The sequence below is a fragment of the Somniosus microcephalus genome, chromosome 22 (assembly GCF_052327205.1).
Source record: "Somniosus microcephalus isolate GS21.2 chromosome 22, FLI_Smic_1.0, whole genome shotgun sequence".
Classification (NCBI taxonomy): Eukaryota; Metazoa; Chordata; class Chondrichthyes; order Squaliformes; family Somniosidae; genus Somniosus; species Somniosus microcephalus.
In genome coordinates, this window is record NC_141008.1 from 58,335,282 (window position 1) to 58,355,337 (window position 20,056).

Consider the following 20,056-nt stretch of genomic DNA (forward strand, 5'->3'; position numbering starts at 1 on the left):
CAGCATAAAAGCAGCAGAAGAATTTTTAAAATTATTATTCGGGGACTGGTTGAGGCGCTGGGTTCAGATCGAGAGTCCAAACACGATGGGATGAAGGTCCTCTCTTTCTTAGCTATTGGGCAGAGTCCACTGTCACATGAGTTCCAGCAGCCACTTCTAGTGGTCTGTGGTGATTTTAATTGATTTTAGCTGGGGTGGCAATAGCTAAGCTACATTGGCTTCAGTGCTTGTGGGATAGGGTTGGGGGGGGGGGGGGCGGAATCAGGCAGGTGTTCCCACTCCTGATCGCCATTGAGTCACCCCTGCTGGTGAATGCATGTATATATCTGATTTGGCTGTGATGTTTTCCAGGTGTGAAGAGCTTGCCAGCTTTCACTGTCCAGGCTTTGACAAGATACCAAAAAGGTGTTTCCACCCATGCAATTATACCATAACCCGACATGAACAATACCTTCAGTATGAACAGAGGTGCACAACTGGTGAGGAGCATAAGCACCACCGCCGAGATCCAAAATGTCCCAATACAGTTGGTAGATGGCAGTGGTCACTGGATTGGGATCAGGGGCAGAAGAAGCGCTGACTGATTTTTGCTGCCTCCTCCAATCCAGTCCAGGGACACTTGAGATCGAGCTTAGCACTAAAGTTGCTGTCCTGGTGAAGATCAACTAATTGACACACCAGGAAATGAACCCGGGCCCTTTCTGGTCCAGACGTATCCCCAGGTTGTCTTGACACTCTTGCCTTCCATTTCCTTGTTGGCCCACCAAAAGGTCTCCACACGGAGCACCTTGGAGGTTCAATTCCCGCTGGGCTTAAAAACCGGCCCTCGCCATTCTCTTACACCGCATTAACCCCGCAGCTCACCAGCTGATTAAGGTAGTGATTGTGACTGGAACATCAGTCGGCTGAACCACCTCCCTCCTCGTCTGACGCAGGACGCAGGGAAGAGAGCGATTTGACGGCCAGATGACCATGTGGGGTGTAGAAAGTAAAATCTAATTAGAGTAGCCCTTCACTGTAACACTGTCTGCTATATTGCAAACTCTAGTACAACACCCATTGCTTAAGGCTGTCTGACAAAACAAAACCACATAAATACCCTCTCTGACACACCTTTCACTGTAACCTGATTCCTGCCTTACTCTCCAAAAATAGTATTCTAGAGGCAAAACGTTTATATTTTAGATTTTTTTTTAAATTGAAAGATGCTTTTATTTAAAATGAAAGCCATCAAAGACTGGATAGATCATACAGCTGAATATTAATGCTACTTGGTTAAATTATGGAATTTTATCCCCGTTAGATTTTTAAAAAATAAAGTACAACTTTGAAGTAATAAACATTTTTGGAAACTCTTAACCTTTCACCTAAAAATAGCACAGAAACACCTAATCCAAAAGAACCAGTAATACGGTGCATTATTTTCAGGGGGAAAATATCTCTAAATTGCACGCCAAATTTCCTTTTTTTTTTCCAGATCCCAGTGAGTTGTTGGAAATGCATGGATACAGCTCGACTCAGTTTCCTTGGCAGCTGGGAGATCTGTGTAGCCAAGGCTCCTCCTGTTTGTCCTGCTCCACCAATGGGTCTCCCTATGACATTTCTAACTGCTGTAGCTGTGGAAATGACAGGTAAAGGGAACAAGACAACATTTCATCAGAGCGTACCGGAGTGAAAAAAGAATCAGTTACATGTGCAGGTTTTGCAAAAATAAAAAAAAAAGCAATTACCTTTAACTCCAATAGTAGTTGACTGGTTAACTTAGTAGCACATAAGGAAGAAATAGTTTGTATTTATAAGCAAGTATATCAGTCCTCAGGACATCCATAGGGACTTTACAACCAATGAATTACTTTTTGAAGACCAGTCACTGTCATTATGTCGGTAAATGCGGCAGCCAATTCATACAGGTCAAGGTCTGCCAAACAAGATTTTGTTTCTGTGTTATTGGTTGATGGGAGAATGTTGGCCAGGCCACTGGGGGAATTCCATGCTGCTCCTTGAATAGTGCTCTTCACATCCAACTGAATGTAACGTATGTTAACTGGTAGCGTCCTGATCTGTTGTTCTGAGTTCTCGGGCTCCCTCATCGTAGAATCTGCCATCCATATCGGTGATGAGTTCCTGAGCTCTTATAGGCCAACACATGAAGACCACTCCCTAACCCCTGGTTGCTTTGAGCATCTCATCTCTAGGAGGGGACAGTGGAAGTTTTAGAATTGGCTTTTGCAGGCTAAGTACTGAGGCCTGCAATTCTCCCACCTGAAAACAGGTACATCGAGATGAGAGCTCAGGAAATGGAAGGGGGAGAGAGATATAATTCCAGTGCTGCTCCCTTCTTTCCTGAAGGCTCTGACTCCTATTGGGAGACAGGTCGAGGGTATTAGTAGGCCTTTGGTACCTCTGCCGCATGTCCATGCTTCACACCTGACACTGGTTGGTGACAGTCAGCAGACGATTCGACAGTGAGGAGCCCTACCCATTGCTCACTCAACATTCATATACATGCACTTTTCAGCAAGAGTCACTGGATAGTGATTGAGAGCAAAAACATAAGATTTGCTGTACGAAAAAAGACCAAGGTCTATCTAGATCGCCACCTACCATCCTGGTAGTCGCATGATCTGAGGATAATGGAGTTGTTGACTAATCAACAGCCCTGGCTTGTTTTCCTCTTCCTACCCCAGTGATGCTGAGGCAAATTGTAGCACCATTTATTGCTGTTCTGAGATCAGCTCACTCAACACAGATCAGCAATTAAATAAATATATTGACTAGACTCCCTGATGACACAGGTGATTAAGTTGGCTCCAGCACAGGGGGCACAGTCAGTGACATAAGAAAACTACTAGGCACTTGGTCTAAGCGTTAAACAAAGCTTTAATCAACTGTTTTACAACATGGAGGTCTAGTTGTGTCCTTCACTAGTTCCTGTTAAGAATGTCCTGCGCATGCTGGGCCCGTGCCCGAGTATTTATACTCTCCCTGGACAGCGCCACCCGTAGACCGCTCAGTATTATTTCCTAAGTCTTTCTTTCATGAATGACTGATTCATGTCAGTCAGTATTAACTTTTTTTTAATTTAAAAAAAGTGATTATCAATATTGGGGGAAACTGGGTGGGAAGGGCTATTGATCCCAGATATGAATGTAAAGGAAGTGAATTAATATCAGTCATTAACTCTGAGGTTTATCAGAAAGTGATTCTTGTGCCATCGTCATTGGCTTCTCCTATTCCGTTGTGCCCAGGGGTCAGGATCACAATTTGACTATCTCTTTCTTAGCATTGAACCTTTCCATGTCACAAGGTGAGATTGCATTTATTCAGCTTTAGAGTTTCACACACAAGTTTGTTTGATTGACTGCCTTAGATGAGGGTATGACAAACTAACATTGTGATTTTAATCTAATTCAAGTTGAATCTGACTATCAAGGTTCTTTTGTCAACATAGTCAAGTACTGGTCACATGCGGGCCCTACTAGTTAACAGTGCACTATTTTTTTCTGGGTGCTGCTCCCTCCCCTCCTGAACCAATAAAGATGGCCCATATTGGGAGTGGAGGTGAGGAGAGAACGGGACTATATAGCGCATGGCAACAGAAATTCACATGGTGTATGGTGGAAAATTCTTCTAAAGAATTTGTGCCTGGAATGTGGAGAATAAACATTCATAGACCGTGACGTGTTGCAGCTAAACAGGAACATTATCCCACGGGAGTAGATGCTCTTGAAATTCTCTTTGGTTTTTCTGTGTGTGTGTCAGCTGTGGCTCAGTGGGCAGCACCCTCGCCTCTGAGTCAGAAGGCCGTGGGTTCAAGTCCCACTCCAGGGACTTGAGTACATAAAGCTAGGCTGACACTCCAGTGCAGTGCTGAGGGAGTGCTGAGCTGTCGGAGGTGCTGTCTTTCGGATGAGATATTAAACTGAGGCCCCGTCTGCTCTCTCAGGTCGATGTAAAAGATCCCATGGCACTATTTCGAAGAAGAGCAGGGGAGTTATCCCCGGTGTCCTGGGCCAATATTTATCTCTCAATCAACATAAGAAAAACAGATTATCTGGTCATTATCATATTGCTGTTTGTGGGACCTTGTTGTGCGCAAATTGGCTGCCGTGTTTCCCACATTACAACAGTGACTACACTTCAAAAATACTTCATTGGCTGTAAAGCACTTTGAGACGTCTGGTGGTCGTGAAAGGCGCTATAGAAATGCAAGTCTTTTTCTTTCTGTCATAGGACTCCATTGAAGATGCTATGTGTGAATATGAAGAGGCAAATTGTTTCAAGGGCATTTTATGGATGTAAGTACACTGTAGAAATATCAGGGACTGGGTGATGGATTCTGTGGAGGGCAGGGAAAGATATTTAGAAATTATTTCAAATCCACATTTTTGTGATGAATCTGGTACGTACAGATGATCGTGTGCCATTCGTTAATGTCATCACATGATTGGTCAAATATTAAAAGCTGCAATTGAAGCCTGAGTGGTTTATGAATCTATCCCTGTATCCCCTACTGCTTCCGATCACTTGCTTTAGTTGAAGCCCTTTGGCATCCAGTCGATGTAATTGTGTTTTTTCTGCTATTCGTGCTGAGCATCTACATTTGCTCCGAAGAATTTAAAAGTTGTTCTGAAAGACTTTGTGTTTCTGCACACAGGGCTAGCGTACTGCCGCCACCTCTCTACGGTCCGCACACATCTATCAGCTCTTGTGAATCACACCATCGTCCCACCTGACAAGCCATGTGAAGCCTCGGGTGGACTGACTGCTGAAGTCTGGAATAAGTATGAGAAAGACCGGAAGGTAGGACAGAACTCGGGGACGGTTGCCATTGGCGTTGAGTGTATCGAGCCCTTCCACAAAGTGAAGATCTCACCCAGGGAAGCAATGAGGTCATGACATTAGGCTGAGGAGAGAAAAAATCAACTAGGATTCCTGCTCCTGATCAGTAATCAGTGGCCCCTACTGATATATGTGCATGGCAGGATCAAACTGAGTTGATTGAATAACCTGCTGGCACTTAGTGCCTGTGTATCCCCCAAAACTAGGGTGCTCGTAGCCACAAAAGTGGGTGAGAAGCCGATTCCCAGGCTGTCATCAATGTTGCAGTTCAGTCGGCCATTAGGGGGTGCGGGATATGCTTCAGGGTCCATCACCAGCACTCTACGTACGATTGGAACAACAGCAAGTGTGAACAGAAGCGTTTCATTTTTTGAAAAGTTTTTTTTCTCCCCAATTGTCTTCGCTCTTCTCCTGAAGACATTGACTCTCGGCTGAGCACCTACTGCTTGGTATGTTGACCAATTGGCCATTCTTCATATGTGGGCCTCGATGGTTTATATCAGCAGGCTGTTGAACCATGGAGAAAGGGGCATTGCAGAAGAGCCTGATACTGTTCGCACCTGATGTCCACATACATCCACTTTACAGCAGGAGTTACTGGATTGGGATCAGGAGTAAGGAACCCTGATTGTTTATTCTCTTCCCCAGTTCAGGAACACTGAGGCCAATTGTAGCACCTTAACTGCTCCCCTGCCTGAGACCACCCAACTTGGAGATCTAACCTGGGACCTTCTAGTCATTATATCTGTAGACCATATGGTGTATTGACCACTAAGCCCTGGAGGAGCTTACATTGCTCTTCATACTCAGACATGGTTCCTGCAAGAGAACCAGCCTAGTTGCAGTTAGCCTTGGTTAACCCAAGTATTATAGCAATTTGAAAGCTGAGAAGATCACCTGATCACATGCCTAAGGAATGGTGCATAACACAGGGTAACCTAAAGGAAGAGAAAGAAAAGGCACTTTAAAGAATGTGACTTAGCCTTCTGACTTTATCTGAAAATTGACTTGAAAACTAGACATGTATAGTTCCACCAATATTCTACTGCGGGTACTTTTTAAGCATTAATAACTTAAATAGAATCGCCACAGTTTGATTCCTTTTTTGATTTTTAGAATTACAAGAAGTTAGAGCTGCTCAGACTGGTTTACTACGGAGGAGTCCAGCACGAGATACGGAAAGATGTCTGGCCCTTCCTCCTGGGACACTACAAGTTTGGCATGAGCAAACAGGACATGGACCAGGTATGTGGCTGACTCCTTCATGAGTTCTCTTTTACTCCCAATATGGGCCAACTGGCCTTGAAATGGGTCAAAAAAATGGCAGATCTGAGAAATTACAATGTCCCATTGTAGGGGGGGGGGCACTCTTCTCATAGTTGGGAATTAAGACACATCGTGGAGACTGTATAAAAGGAACTTTGCACTGTGTCTAACCTATGATGTACCTGCAGTAGGAATGTTTGGTGACAGTGGGTGGCTAAAGTGGACAAGAGCTCCATGGCCAGCATTAGAATTCCTCACCTGATGAGTTGCTGCTTTGTTGATGTCCTGTTGATATTTCCTGTGAATTTGCACTGCTATCTGCTGCCCAAGTATCATAATTCAGCATAAAATTCCTGGAGGCAGTGGAAATGCAAGGATCTCAGTGATAACAAATCACTTGCCCGAGTGAGGAGCACAAATGGCTGATCAGGCAACGTTAATCTGTTTCCTGAAATAGTTACTTTGCCTACACAGAGAGCAGTAGCTAAAAGTTTCAGGGTTTGCGGCACTTGCAGGTCATGACGCGTGGTCCCTGGAGAGTGCTGCATGGTAGACCCCAGACCACAGTGAACCACTCTGCAATATTTGTTTTACCCCATGCTGCAGCTCCTAGTCAAGGTTGGAGACCCATAATCCCTTTTGCCAGAAGGCAGGGAACCTAGCTCTGTGCTTGTAGTTTCAACTGGCGACCTGATAGAACCTCTGATCTCTGGAGGTTGGGCCATTTTTATTGTGATGGTGGCAGAACTGTGCATCTACGGTTAACACCAGTCTGTAGTTACATAAGAATATGAGAAATAGGAGCAGGAGTCGGCCATACGGCCCCTCGATCCTGCTCCGCCATTCAATAAGATCATGGCTGAACTTCTACATCAACTCCACTTTTCCACACGATCCCCATATCCTTTGATTCCCTTAGAGCTCAAAAATCTATCGCTCTCAGTCTTGAATACACTCAATGACTGAGCAACCACAGCCCCCTGGGGTAGAGAATTCCAAAGATTCACAACCCGCTGAGTGAAGAAATTTCTCCTCATCTCAGTCCTAAAAGACCGACCCCTTATCCTGAGACTGTGACCCCGTGTTCTAGACACTCCAGCTAGGGTAAACGGCCTCTCAGTATCTACCCTGTCAAGCCCTCTAAGAATTTTATACGTTTCAATTAGATAGCCTCTCATTCTTCTAAACTCCAGACAATATAAGCCCCTTCTACTCAATACAGGATCACTAATATCAGAACGTCTGCGAAAACAATAAACCTAGCCTCTGCATTGATCAATAAACTGCATTGATCCCTGTGTTTGGCCCCGCAGGTGGATGAAGATATCGCTGCCAAGTACAGATATGTAATGGCGGAGTGGAAGGCCTGCGAGTTGGTCGTCAAGCAGAGAGACAGGGAAACACACTCCGCAATCCTGGCAAAATTTTCATCGGGTAGCAGCATAGACAGCCATGTGCAACGTCTGATTCATCGCGATTCCACCATCAGCAACGATGTAAAGTATCTTGCGTGTCGCATTTCTTGATTGCATCGTTAATTAGCATCCGTGAACTATTCAGATCTCGGATGCCTTTGTCGTTCTTCTTGGGGGTGTGGGTGACACTGGCAAAGCCCCATTTATTGGCCACCCGTAGTTGCCCTGAGAATGCGGTGATTGCCCTCCCTCGGAGTGACTGGTTTTTACAACTGCATAGCTTCAGAGGGCATTAAGAATCAATCACTGGCCCCACATGCTGGCCAGACATGGTATGGTTGGCAGGTTCCCTCCGCAGAAGGGCATTAGGGAACCAGCTGGGCTTTGTGATAATTCGGCAGCTCTGGGTTCTCGGCTGGTGCCAGCCCACAAATTACTATTTTATTTAATTTCACAACTTAGCATGGTCGGATTTGAATGCACGACCTCATAACCTTTGCATTACTGTATTCGGATATAAAAACCACGCATGTTGGAAAAAAGAAGTGTAAAACCATTTAATTTTAACAATAACCCCTTTTTAAAAAAAGGATATTTGAGCATTGCACACTGGTCAACACTTCAAAAGTATTTCATTGGCTGTGAAGCACGTCCTGAGGTTGTGAAAGGCACTGTATATAAATGAATTTTTTTTTACATGTTGTATTAGATGCTAAAATCTCCAGCTATATTTCTCTTCGCCACTGCCACTACAGTTTTGTACAGGAGCCTGTTTAAAGTGTTGCTGCCATGACTTCCCCAAGCTGCTTGAGCATGGAAGAATTTCTGAATTGGTGCATGAACTAGCTGGTCTTAGTCAACATTATCTTCCACTGACTAACACTTCAACTTAAAATCTAATCTTAAACAATGCTGGTGAGCAGAATGGAACATGTGTTCCCTCTCCACTCCGCAGTCCTTTTCGACTCCCCACTAGGAATCCCTTCCTGCCTCTCCACTCCATGGCCCTTCCTCAGTCTCCACTTCACAGCGTTCCTTCATTCTCCACTCATGGCCCACCCCGACACTCCGCCTTATGGCTCACCCCGACTATGCATCCGACGGTCCTCCTTGATTCTCTACTTCACAACTCTCCTTATTCTAATGCTTGTTTCCCAAGAAATTGGAACTGAGCTGCTCCTCTATGACAGACTCGTTAATCGAATGCCTGAGCCAAGCGAACTTGCAGTACTCCGGGGGTGGGGCGTGCGGTCACTGTTGATGACTGAGTAGCCAGCCTGTCACATTGTTGGTAACAGGAGGACTAGATCTGTGACTGGGGGCAAGGATTCTTCCCCCTTGATTCCAGGTAACTCTAATAAAAAGGAAAAAAACTACCAATGTTGGAAATCTGAAATATAAACAGAAAATGTTGGAAATACACAAGTCCATCGTCACCTGAAAAACAAAGACAGATTAACCTTTCGGATATAGGTCCCTCACCAGACTGCAGATACTCCTGCAAAGTAATTTCCTAATAGATAAAGTGGTCCTAGCTAGATAAGCAATATAAGCAGTGGGAAGTTTTATACACATTTTTAAAAAGTCTTTCATGGTATTGGCTCCTAAAGGAGTTTCCACAAAAATGACTTCTCTGCATTGTTCACATGAAAGCTCTTGGCTAGTTTTACAGTGCCACTCCCTTTAATATCCTGTTTAGGTCTTCATTTCTGTTGATGAAGCGGACCAGGGAGACAAAGTCTTTAAAATGGTGGATGACGCAACAACGATAGCAAACATGGACACCCCAACTGCAGCCGTTGAAGAGAGACCATCGATAGAGTTTGACTCTCCCGATTCTGGGCTGCCTTCTTCAAGGAATTATTCTGTCACATCAGGACACTCGCGGATCCTTTCAAGCACCGATGATCAAAGCTTGTGCATGGAAGAAGGTGTACTGGAGGAAGAAGACAACACTGAACTGGACAGGGTTGCGGAGCAGACCCCTGATGTTAGTGAGTCTGGCTCTGGAAGGAAAAGTGTTCTGCAAAAGGCTGGAGATCAGGACTCGCTGTCAGAAGAACAGCTGTGTACTCAGTTAGATTTGATAATGTCCGAGAAAAGCAACTCGTCTTTACCATCTACAATATACACGGTCAGTGGGCTTCAATTCTATTTTGAAGAGACAGTAAATAACATAAGGAGGGGACTGGATGGCACATTCTGCATCATTCTTTTTCCTGTGGAATTTCATCCAACAAAAAGGGAATGAGGTTTTTCCTTTTTGTTCATCACTGAAATGAGTTTGGGCAGTTTTAGTTTACATTTCAGTGGACATGAGCTGATAGCATCCTCAAACGTTCCGGGTGATTTTAGTGGGCTGAACATATAATCATTAAAGTGCATTTACTTTCTCCCTACTCACTTCCTATCAATTCGAGCTTTCAGAGTGGGCAATGGGATTGAGTATCTTTCTGACATTTCCATTGCCAGTGTTATTATCTGGGTATATTTTCTTTTCCTCTGAACTTATCTATCCATGCCTGTTCTCATCATCAAGTTTATATTGTGTTGGTTCATGAGGTGACTGCATGGTTCCCCGCCCACCCACACACACCCATCTTCCAAACTGCTGCTCTTAGTCTTGCCTCCTTCATGTTCAGTCATTTCAGCTACTCTTTCATTTTGTTCTCCCATTTTCTACTTGTCAGGACTCAATATCGAGTTCAACAATTTCAGATCATAACCTCGGCCCCTATTATATTTTTATATTTTTTATCCACACTTTCGGTTTGTGCCTTTTCCTTTTTTTCCTCTCTCCCACATGGCAACTGTCTCTCACTCTGCCAGCGCATTTCACACTTCATCTAGAGCCATTGTCTGTCTCTTTACCTGTCCTATTACCATCTCGTCTCACCTTGAATATCTCTTAATGTCTCTTCTTTCATCCCCTCCCCCATTTCCCAGCCCCCAAACTGCCTTTTGTTTCATTTCCTGCCTTTTTTCTCAGTTCTGACGAAGGGTTTCGACCCGAAACGTTGACTCTGTTTCTCTCTCCATGGATGTTGCCTGGCCTGCTGAGTTTTTCCAGCATTTTCTGTTGTTATTTCTACTTGTCAGGACTTGGCTGTTTTATTCATGGCTTCATTGGAGATTATCCTTTTCCCATGCTTAACTGAACCATTACATTCATGGTCTTACGCCATCACCATTTATCCCTGACTTTACCATGTTTTCCTCTTATCATCTTCATGATGTTTGGCACCTCATCTTAAATGCGGTAAATGTGGTGTAGGCCACGTTTCACTTTCCTATTCAAGGCTTATCACAGAGTCGGAGATTTGATCTTTATTTTAACATTGATGTGCAATTTGTCCCTATCTCTTCAAGGCTCTAGAGCTCTCTTGATATCTTGATTCTTTCCTCTTACTCCTGGTAAATTGACTTTCCTAGTTGTCCAGCAAAGTGAGAACATTCGAGGAACAGAGGTTCTGTTCTTGCAAGAAGAAGCGATTCAGTCTCTTGGATTACGATTTGAAATAACTACAGCCAATTCGCTACAGTTCTACCAATTAATTATTCATTATGGGGTTTTTTTTGTATTTGTTCTGGAATGAGAGCAAGGGCTGCATTTACAGGAAACTCTTTTTTTATCCGGGACCGGCGTGGTGCCAGTTGATCAAAAAGTCTGGATTACAGAGAGGTATACTTACCAAGGTACGAGAGCCCCGTACACAGCCACAGGTGCAGGAGCCCCGGTTACCCGGCCACAGATCCAGGAACCCCGGTTACACGGCCACAGATCCAAGAACCCTGGTTACACGGCCACAGATTCAGGAACCCCGGTTACACGGCCACAGATCCAGGAACCCCGGTTACACGGCCACAGATCCAGGAACCCCGGTTACACGGCCACAGATCCAGGAACCCCGGTTACACGGCCACAGATCCAAGAACCCTGGTTACACGGCCACAGATCCAGGAACCCCGGTTACACGGCCACAGATCCAGGAACCCCGGTTACACGGCCACTAATATACCATCCCAGGTATCAGCCTGGTGAATCTTCGCTGCACTCCTTCCATGGCAAGAACGTCCTTCGTCACCTTATCTGAGGAAGGACGTTCTTGCCATGGAAGGAGTGCAGCGAAGATTCACCAGGCTGACACCTGGGATGGCAGGAATGACGTATGAGGAGAGATTGTGTCGACTGGGCTTGTACTCGCTGGAGTTTAGAAGATTGAGAGGGGATCTCATCGAAACCTATAAAATTCTGTCAGGCCTGGACAGACTAGATGCAGGAAGGATGTTTCCGATGGCCGGGGAGTCCAGAACCAGGGGTCATAGTCTAAGGATAAGGGGTAAGCCATTTAGGACTGAAATGAGGAGGAATTTCTTCACCCAGAGAGTGGTGAACCTGTGGAATTCTCTGCCACAGAAGGCAATTGAGGCCAATTCATTAAATATATTCAAGAAGGAGTTGGATATATTTCTTAAGGCTAAAAGGATTACGGGATATGGGGAAAAGGCAGGGTCAGGGTACTGAATTTGGATGATCAGCCATGATCTTATTGAATGGCGGAGCAGGCTCGAGGGGCCGAATGGCCTACTCCTGCTCCTATCGTCTATGTTTCTATGTAAAACTTACCTGAACCTACTCCTGAATTTTGCCGGTTAAGAGAGATTTCTGGATATTTGGGTGCCGGTTAAAAGAGAGTTTCCTGTATCTCTGGTTGACCCTGAGTTTGTGCAACAGAATGGTTTGCAAGGCCCACTTCCGAGGACATTAAGAGCAAACCACATAGTGTGAGGCTGGAGTCGCGTGTAAGCCAGATCAGGTAGGGGTGCCAGACTCCCTGAAGGCCAGTAATGAGCCAGTTGGGTTTTTATGACAATCTGGTAGCTTTTCTGGTCATTATTATCCTGGTGCCATTAGCGCTTTTCATGACTTGAACTCACGACCTCTGGGTTACTGGTCCAGTACTCGCTACTCTACCCACCGTAACGTCAGCACAAACAGGCCAACACGACTGAGGTACTGTCACTGAATCCAAAGAAATGTGTAACAAACTGATCAGTGCATGGTGTGCTGGGATTAGGACTTGGTATAACAAGACAGCTGAGAATGGTGTATTGGAATTCTCTGTTTGAATTGAGTATGCATTTATTACTGACTCTTGTCTATAATTATTGAACACAATTTGAATATTCCTTATCCCATAGACAGAACTGATGGATGCTGTATCGTTAAACTGGCACCGGATTGATAAGGACGTACAGCGTTGTGATAGAAATTACTGGTATTTTACCACAATCAACCTTGAAAGACTAAAGACTGTAATGTGCAGGTATGGATCCGAATCTATTTCTCCACTATCTGTTGGATACATACCTAATGTGCTCTGGTTGTTTGATCTCAGCAAATGTACACTCATTCGGCTTTTTTGCTCTCTCTTTGCCTTGCAGCTATGTGTGGGAACACTTGGAAGTGGGCTATGTTCAGGGAATGTGTGACCTCTTGGCACCACTAATGGTTATCCTGGACTGTGGTAAGGAATCCACTTAATAGATAGCAACAGGGCTTGAATAAGAGCCTCAATTATTCACCCAAATCTTAAAACTTCATTGTACGTGGCACAGTGGTCCAAAGACCTACTTTAAAGTGGTAGATTTAAGTTCTTGTACATCTTGTTGGGTACAGAATTGAAGGTTCCAAGGATAAGTATAGACTGCGATAATGAAACGTCACAAAATATTATGATTCCTGAGCTCTCGGAGGGTCATTGCAATGTTGGTTGTGATAAAGTGCCAGTAATTTCTATCACGGCACTACACGTGTAAAGGACAACCAATCTGGAGTTGATAATGTGGCTGTGGGGTGTACAGATAATCTGGAGTTATGTTCGATTACCTTAGGGAAACATTTATACCAAATTTGAGCGCATAATCGAGGCGGATATTTCTGTGCAGTACTAAGGGAGTGCTGCACTGTCAGAGGTGTCGTCTTTCGGATGAAATGTCAAACCGAGGCCCCGTCTGCTCTCTCGGGTGGACGTAAAAGATCCCACGGCACTATTCAAAGAAGAGCAGGGGAGTTCTCCTGGTGCAGTGGGCAATATTTATCCTTAAACCAACATCACTAAAACAAATTGCCTGGTCATGTTTCTCATTGCTGTTTGTGGGAGCTTGCTGTGCGCAAATTAGCTGCCGTGTTTCCCACATTACAACAGTGGCTACACTTCAAAAGCACTTCATTGGCTGTAAAGTGCTTTGGGACGTCCTGAGGTTGTGAAAGGGGTTCTATAAATGCCAGTTCTTTCTTTCTTTAACCCATACAGAGGTATCCAAACTGTGAGCCATGGCTCACATGCGACCGACCCATGGCTCACGTGTGCCCCTGCTCCCTGCAGATCCGGCCCTCGAAGCCCAGGAAACACAGCCCCAGTTCTGCTCCGAGTTCACATTTATTGTTTTGTCCTGATTGAACTCTGTGGGACTGTACTGGTGGGTAAATTTCAAATCGGACACCAAGCTGTTTTGCGTTTCAGCAACTTGAAGCAAATGAATGGGAACTGAAATTTAAACATTGCATGCACCCCCGAGGTTCCATGGTACACACACCTATGTGGCCCATGTAGGTCAAAGAGCTGGGACAACCATGGCCCCAACAGAATTAGTTGTGGCACAGCAGAGTATCTGTTTTTTATTAAACAGCAGTGTTTTTATGTCCTGTTTCCTGTTTAGAGCCCCTGGCCTACAGCTGCTTTACTCAGCTAATGAAGAGAATGAATCAGAACTTCCCAAATGGCGGTGCCATGGATACTCACTTTGCCAACATGCGATCCTTAATACAGGTAACGGGACACGAGAAGAGGATTCAGTCAGGGTATTTGAGTGAACAGATTAGCATGGGTACGGTAGCATAGTGGTTATGTTACATGTTCTCCAGAGGCCTGGATTAATGATCTGGAAAAATGGGTTCAAATCCCACCATGGTGGCTGGGGAATTTAAATTAATTTAATTTAATAAATCTAGAATAAGAAGCCAGTGCCAGTAATGGTGATGATGAAACGACCGGATTGTTGTAAAATGGTTCACTAATGTCCTTTGGGGAAGGAAATCTGCCATCCTTACCCGGTCTGGCCTATACGTGACTCCCAACCCACAGTGGTTGACTCTTAACTGGCTGAGCAAACCATTCAGTTGTACCAAACTGCTATGAAGAAGTATAACGGCACTGTGGCCCTCCGATCCATCAGACATCTGAAATTTACTTTTTTACAATGTTTTTTCAGTCCTCACCACAAAAACAAATCAAACTAAAGAGAATGTCAGTGTTTGACAGCTTCACAGAGCTGTCAAACGCCGTCATTTCTTCTTTCGAGAAGTCTTGACAGATAGCACGTCTGACGTTGACGTGATCTGTCAGTGACTTCTTCCCTAATTGGCCTGCTGAGCCTGCCGGGCGGGCTTAACGAGCTCAATCAGGGGAAAATCCCTCTGAATGGTCAGGCGAGGATGGAGGCGGGACATTGACACGACAAGCAGCAGTCCCGCCTCCAAGTCGCCTCCATTGACAAAATCCAGCCCCATAAATGAGATATCAGCTTCCCTGATGGTTTACCCAGCGAGCAGCTTAGTGGATGGTCCCAGGTTCGAACTGCTGGTCTGTGTTAGTCGATGTTAGGGATTTCACATTACCTCAGGAGCTCTGGGTTAGAAAGCCAGCCTGCAACTCATTTCTATCTAACGACCCCTGCTGGCTGGTAATATGTATGGACAACAACAACAACTTGCATTTACACAGCGCCTTTAACGTAGTAAAACGTCCCGAGGTGCTTCGCAAGAGCGCTTATCAAACAAAATTTTGACACCGAGCCACATAAGGAGATATTAGGACAGATGATCAAAAGCTTGGCCAAAGTGGTAGGTTTTAAGGAGCGTCTTAAAGGAGGAAAGCGAGGTAGAGAGCAATGTTCCCTTTACTCTGCCCAGCCGTGCCGCTGTCTGAAGGTCCCACGCAGCCGGTGAGCCGGCTTTTAACAAGAAAAACCGCGCCGGCGCGGAATTTTGAATGGGCTGCACGGCCCGTTAAAGGGCGCGAGTTAGGACATGTTGGCTCAGGACAGGATTGGGCTCAGCTGTTGTCGCGGCTGTGGTTGAATAGCTTCCCAATATTCTATATTCACCAGAAGTACACTGCGGCTGCAGTATGTACAATCTACAGGGGCCACTGCAGCAATTCGCCAAGTTTACTTCAACAGCATTTCCCGTCTCTGAGCAGCGACGTTGTGGGAACGCCAGCACCTCTCAGGTTCCCCTCCGAGTCACACAGCAGCCTAACATGGATGCATTGAAACATACAAAATTCTGACAGGGCTTGACAGGGTAGATGCAGGGAGGATGTTTCCCCTGGCTGGGGAGTCTAGAACCAGGGGTCACAGTCTCAGAATAAGGGGTCGGCCATTTAGGACTGAGATGAGGAGAAATTTCTTCACTCAAGTGGGTGGTGAATCTTTGGATTTCTCTACCCCAGAGGGCTGTAGGGGCTCAGTCATTGAGTGTATTCAGGACAGAGATCGATAGATTTTTGAATATTAAGGGAATCAAGGGATATGGAGATCGGGCAGGAAAGTGGAGATGAGGTAGAAGATCAGCCATGATCTTATTGAATGACGGAGCAGGCATGAGGGGCCGAATGGCCGACTCCTGCTCCTATTTCTTATGTTCTTATGTCACTGTTCATTTAGCTAGATCATTATCCTGGAGTTCCCTACCTAACGCCATTGTGGGAGCACCACCACCTCAAGGAGGAGGCCCACCACCACCTTCTTGGGGCAACTATAAATGCGGCCTTGTCAGCGTCGCCCACATCCCGAGAATAAACTTTTAAAAGTCAAGGCTCACGCACAAATAATGCCCACTTGGGTGAGGTACTAGAGCACGCCAGCCAGCTGCACCCCAGCAACGAGCCAATACCTTCAGCAGAGGAGAGATGGGGCAAAAATTGGCATGGGAGAAAAGCAATCTTAAATGAATAAGGTTTCAATAACTGGAAATACCAGGTCTGTGAAGCAGTCGAGACCTCCCCAGTCTGGAGTCGTGAACTCTATCCACTCCTATTGCTCTCAATTCTCATTGCATGCAAGTTGTTCTGCTTTTAAAAGTTGTTTAAGCTACAGTGCACCCAGCAATCTGACACTCCCCTCTCTTTGTATTTCAGTCCGGCTTCTACTTGTAAAGTGCTCAGCTCGCTATGCCCTGCATTAATTGTCCTGCATCATTTGCTCTGCATCAATTGCTCTGCATCATTTGCTCTGCATCAATTGCCCTGCATCAATTGCCCTGCATCATTTGCCCTGCATCAATTGTGCTGCATCATTTGCCCTGCATCAATTGCCCTGCATCAATTGCCCTGCATCAATTGCCCTGCATCATTTGTCCTGCATCATTTGCCCTGCATCATTTGCCCTGCATCATTTGTCCTGCATCATATGCCCTGCATCAGTTGCCCTGCATCATATGCCCTGCATTAATTGCCCTCCATCAATTGCCCTCCATCAATTGCCCTGCATCAATTGCCCTGCATCAATTGCCCTGCATCAATTGCACTGCATCATTTGTCCTGCATCATTTGCCCTGCATCATTTGCCCTGCATCATTTGTCCTGCATCATTTGCCCTGCATCAATTGTCCTGCATCATATGCCCTGCATCAATTGCCCTGCATCAGTTGCCCTGCATCAATTGCCCTGCATCAATTGCCCTGCATCATTTGCCCTGCATCAGTTGCCCTGCATCAATTGCCCTGCATCATTTGCCCTGCATCAGTTGCCCTGCATCATATGCCCTGCATTAATTGCCCTGCATCAATTGCACTGCATCATTTGCCCTGCATCATTTGCCCTGCATCAATTGTCCTGCATCAATTGCCCTGCATCAATTGCCCTGCATCAGTTGCCCTGCATCAATTGCCCTGCATCATTTGTCCTGCATCAGTTGCCCTGCATCATATGCCCTGCATTAATTGCCCTCCATCAATTGCCCTCCATCAATTGCCCTCCATCAATTGCCCTGCAGCAATGGAGAAACACACCAGTGCACATTTAGTTGTTTAAAAATCCCGATTGTGACTTTGGTTGTCTGGGTGTGTCAGGGAGGTTCTGTACAGGACAGCAGTGCGAACATTGCTGAAGCTCAGCACGGCCCACAGCCAGAAGAGATCGCAGCTGGCACCTGCGCCGGTGGGATTTTCACTTTCAACATTGCTGTTGCCAGAGAAGCCCCTCTTCAGCCGGTCCTCCAGACCTCCGGAGGCAGCAGTGCCACTCCCTGCACCTTCGAACGCTGCTGACATCTATGGTAGTGCTGTAGCATAAAGCGACAGAGAGTTTTCACCTCTTGATTTTGTGGCCAGTGCCATTGATTTGTCACGTGTGATACAAAGATCATTCTCTTCACCCTCCTGAGCAACGTGATATTTTCTTCAATTCTCTTTCAGATTTTGGACTCTGAGCTCTTTGAGCTAATGCATCAGAACGGGGATTACACCCACTTCTACTTCTGCTACCGTTGGTTCCTGCTGGATTTCAAAAGAGGTAAGCCCGTGAGTTCCAGGGATGGTTTAAAATTGCATTGTTTCTCCGACCTGTTTTTGCCCTCTTCTACTTTCCACTAGCAGCGCTTCATGCTGTGCACCTCCGCCAGCCAGATCGAGCTACTTTAGGCTGCAGACCTCTCCGCTCCATCTTTATTTAAAAAGTTGCTCTCTGGATTTGGGTGATGCCGGTAAGGTTGTATTCATTGCCCATCCGTGGTTGCCCGGTGAAGATGATGGTGGACCACCTTCTGGAAGCTCAGCATACCTTGTGATGGTGTTAGGTAGGGAATTCTGGGTTTTTGACCCAATGACAATGGATTTATCCAAGTCAAGGTGGTATGTGACTTGGAGGGAAACTTGGAGGCATAATTTCAGAATAAGGGGGCACCCTTTTAAATCGGAAATGAGGAGGAATTTCTTCTCTCAGAGGGTCGTGAATCTTTGGAGTTCTGTTCCCCAGAGAGCTGTGGAGGCCGGGTCATTGAATATATTTAAGGTGGAGATAGACAGATTTTTGAATGGTAAGCGAGTCGAGGGTTATGAGGAGCGGGCAGGGAAGTGGAGTTGAGGCCAAGATCAGATCAGCCATGATCTTATTGAATGGCGGAGCAGGCTTGAGGGGCCGAATGACCTACTCCTGCTCCTACGTCTTATGTTCTTATGATGGCATTGCCATGATGCTGCATTTTGTCCTTCTGTTAGTACCACTTTCACAACTGACTAACGAGGCACACTTATCAGACCCATGATCTCTTCCATGAGGGTGATATTGGCTGAGGGATAAATCTTGGCCAGGACACTGGGAGAACTCCCCTGCTCTTCTTCGAAACAGTGTCATGGGGATCTTTTACGTTCACCCAAGAGGGCAGATGGGGCCTCGGTTTAATGCCTCATCCAAAAGCCGGCACCTCCAACATTGCAGTACTCCCTCAGGTTGGGGCTTTTTTCTTTAGAAACATAGAAACATAGAAGATAGGAGCAGGAGTAGGCCATTCGGCCCCTCGAGCCTGCTCCGCCATTTAATGAGATCATGGCTGATCATCCAAACTCAGTACCCTGTCCCTGCCTTCTCCCCATATCCCTTGATCCCTTTAGCCTTAAGAAATATATCTAACTCCTGCTTGAATATATTTAATGAATTGGCCTCAACTGCCTTGTGTGGCAGAGAATTCCACAGGTTCACCACTCTCTGGGTGAAGAAATTCCTCCTAGAAACATAGAAGAAAAGGAAAGGAAAGACTTTGAGGAGACCTGATCGAGGTCTTTAAAATTATGACTGAGTTGGACAGGGTAGATGTGGAGAGACTGTTTCCACTTGTGGGAGAATGCAAAACTAGGGGCCATAAATACAAAACAGTCACTCATAAATCCAATAGGGAAATGGGGAGAAATTTCTTTACTCAAGAATGGTTAGAATGTGGAACTTACTACGTCAGGAAGTGGTTGAGGTGAATAGCTTAGATGCTTTCAAAAGAGAACTAGACGAGTACATGAGAGAAAAGCGAATAGAAAGATATGCTGAAAGGCTGAGGTAAGTTAGATGGAGTGGAAGGAGACTAACGAGCACAGACTAGTTGGGCCAAATGGCCTGTTCTGTGCTATATATTCTACGTAGTTCTATGTAAGTCTCTGGAGTGGGATGTGAACCCACAACCTTCTGACTCAGAGCCACTGTTGACACCGTAGTCATTGAGATAGCTGATCATAGCCAGGATGGCTGTGGGGAGGTGGGGGTGCTACAATTGGACTTTGCGACCCTGGGTTAAGGAGGGGGGAAAAAAATCAGCCAGGGCGCCACTTCTGATTGCAATCCAGTGGCCCTTGCTGGAAAATGCTCATGTGTGAAGATTGAGTGAAGGCAAGATGGGGCTTGGCTATGGTGCCTGCTTACGTGCAGTATCTCGGCTCATACTTGGGTAAATAAGAACAGAATTGTTTCCCCCCCCCAAAGAGT

At 45.6% G+C, this 20,056-nt stretch overlaps 1 protein-coding gene across 3 annotated transcripts in view; it reads left to right on the forward strand.

Annotated features, from left to right (window-relative positions):
- Positions 1 to 20,056, forward strand: part of sgsm2 (small G protein signaling modulator 2) — a 290,127-nt gene that overhangs the window by 258,343 nt on the left and 11,728 nt on the right. For all 3 annotated transcript variants that reach the window (XM_085964840.1, XM_085964841.1, XM_085964842.1), the window contains 10 exons: positions 1,478 to 1,631; positions 4,234 to 4,298; positions 4,658 to 4,803; positions 5,959 to 6,087; positions 7,422 to 7,604; positions 9,223 to 9,657; positions 12,726 to 12,850; positions 12,969 to 13,051; positions 14,247 to 14,356; positions 18,004 to 18,100. In XM_085964840.1, the coding sequence (XP_085820966.1) occupies positions 1,478 to 1,631; positions 4,234 to 4,298; positions 4,658 to 4,803; positions 5,959 to 6,087; positions 7,422 to 7,604; positions 9,223 to 9,657; positions 12,726 to 12,850; positions 12,969 to 13,051; positions 14,247 to 14,356; positions 18,004 to 18,100 (1,527 nt within the window). The remainder of the gene's footprint in view (positions 1 to 1,477; positions 1,632 to 4,233; positions 4,299 to 4,657; positions 4,804 to 5,958; positions 6,088 to 7,421; positions 7,605 to 9,222; positions 9,658 to 12,725; positions 12,851 to 12,968; positions 13,052 to 14,246; positions 14,357 to 18,003; positions 18,101 to 20,056) is intronic.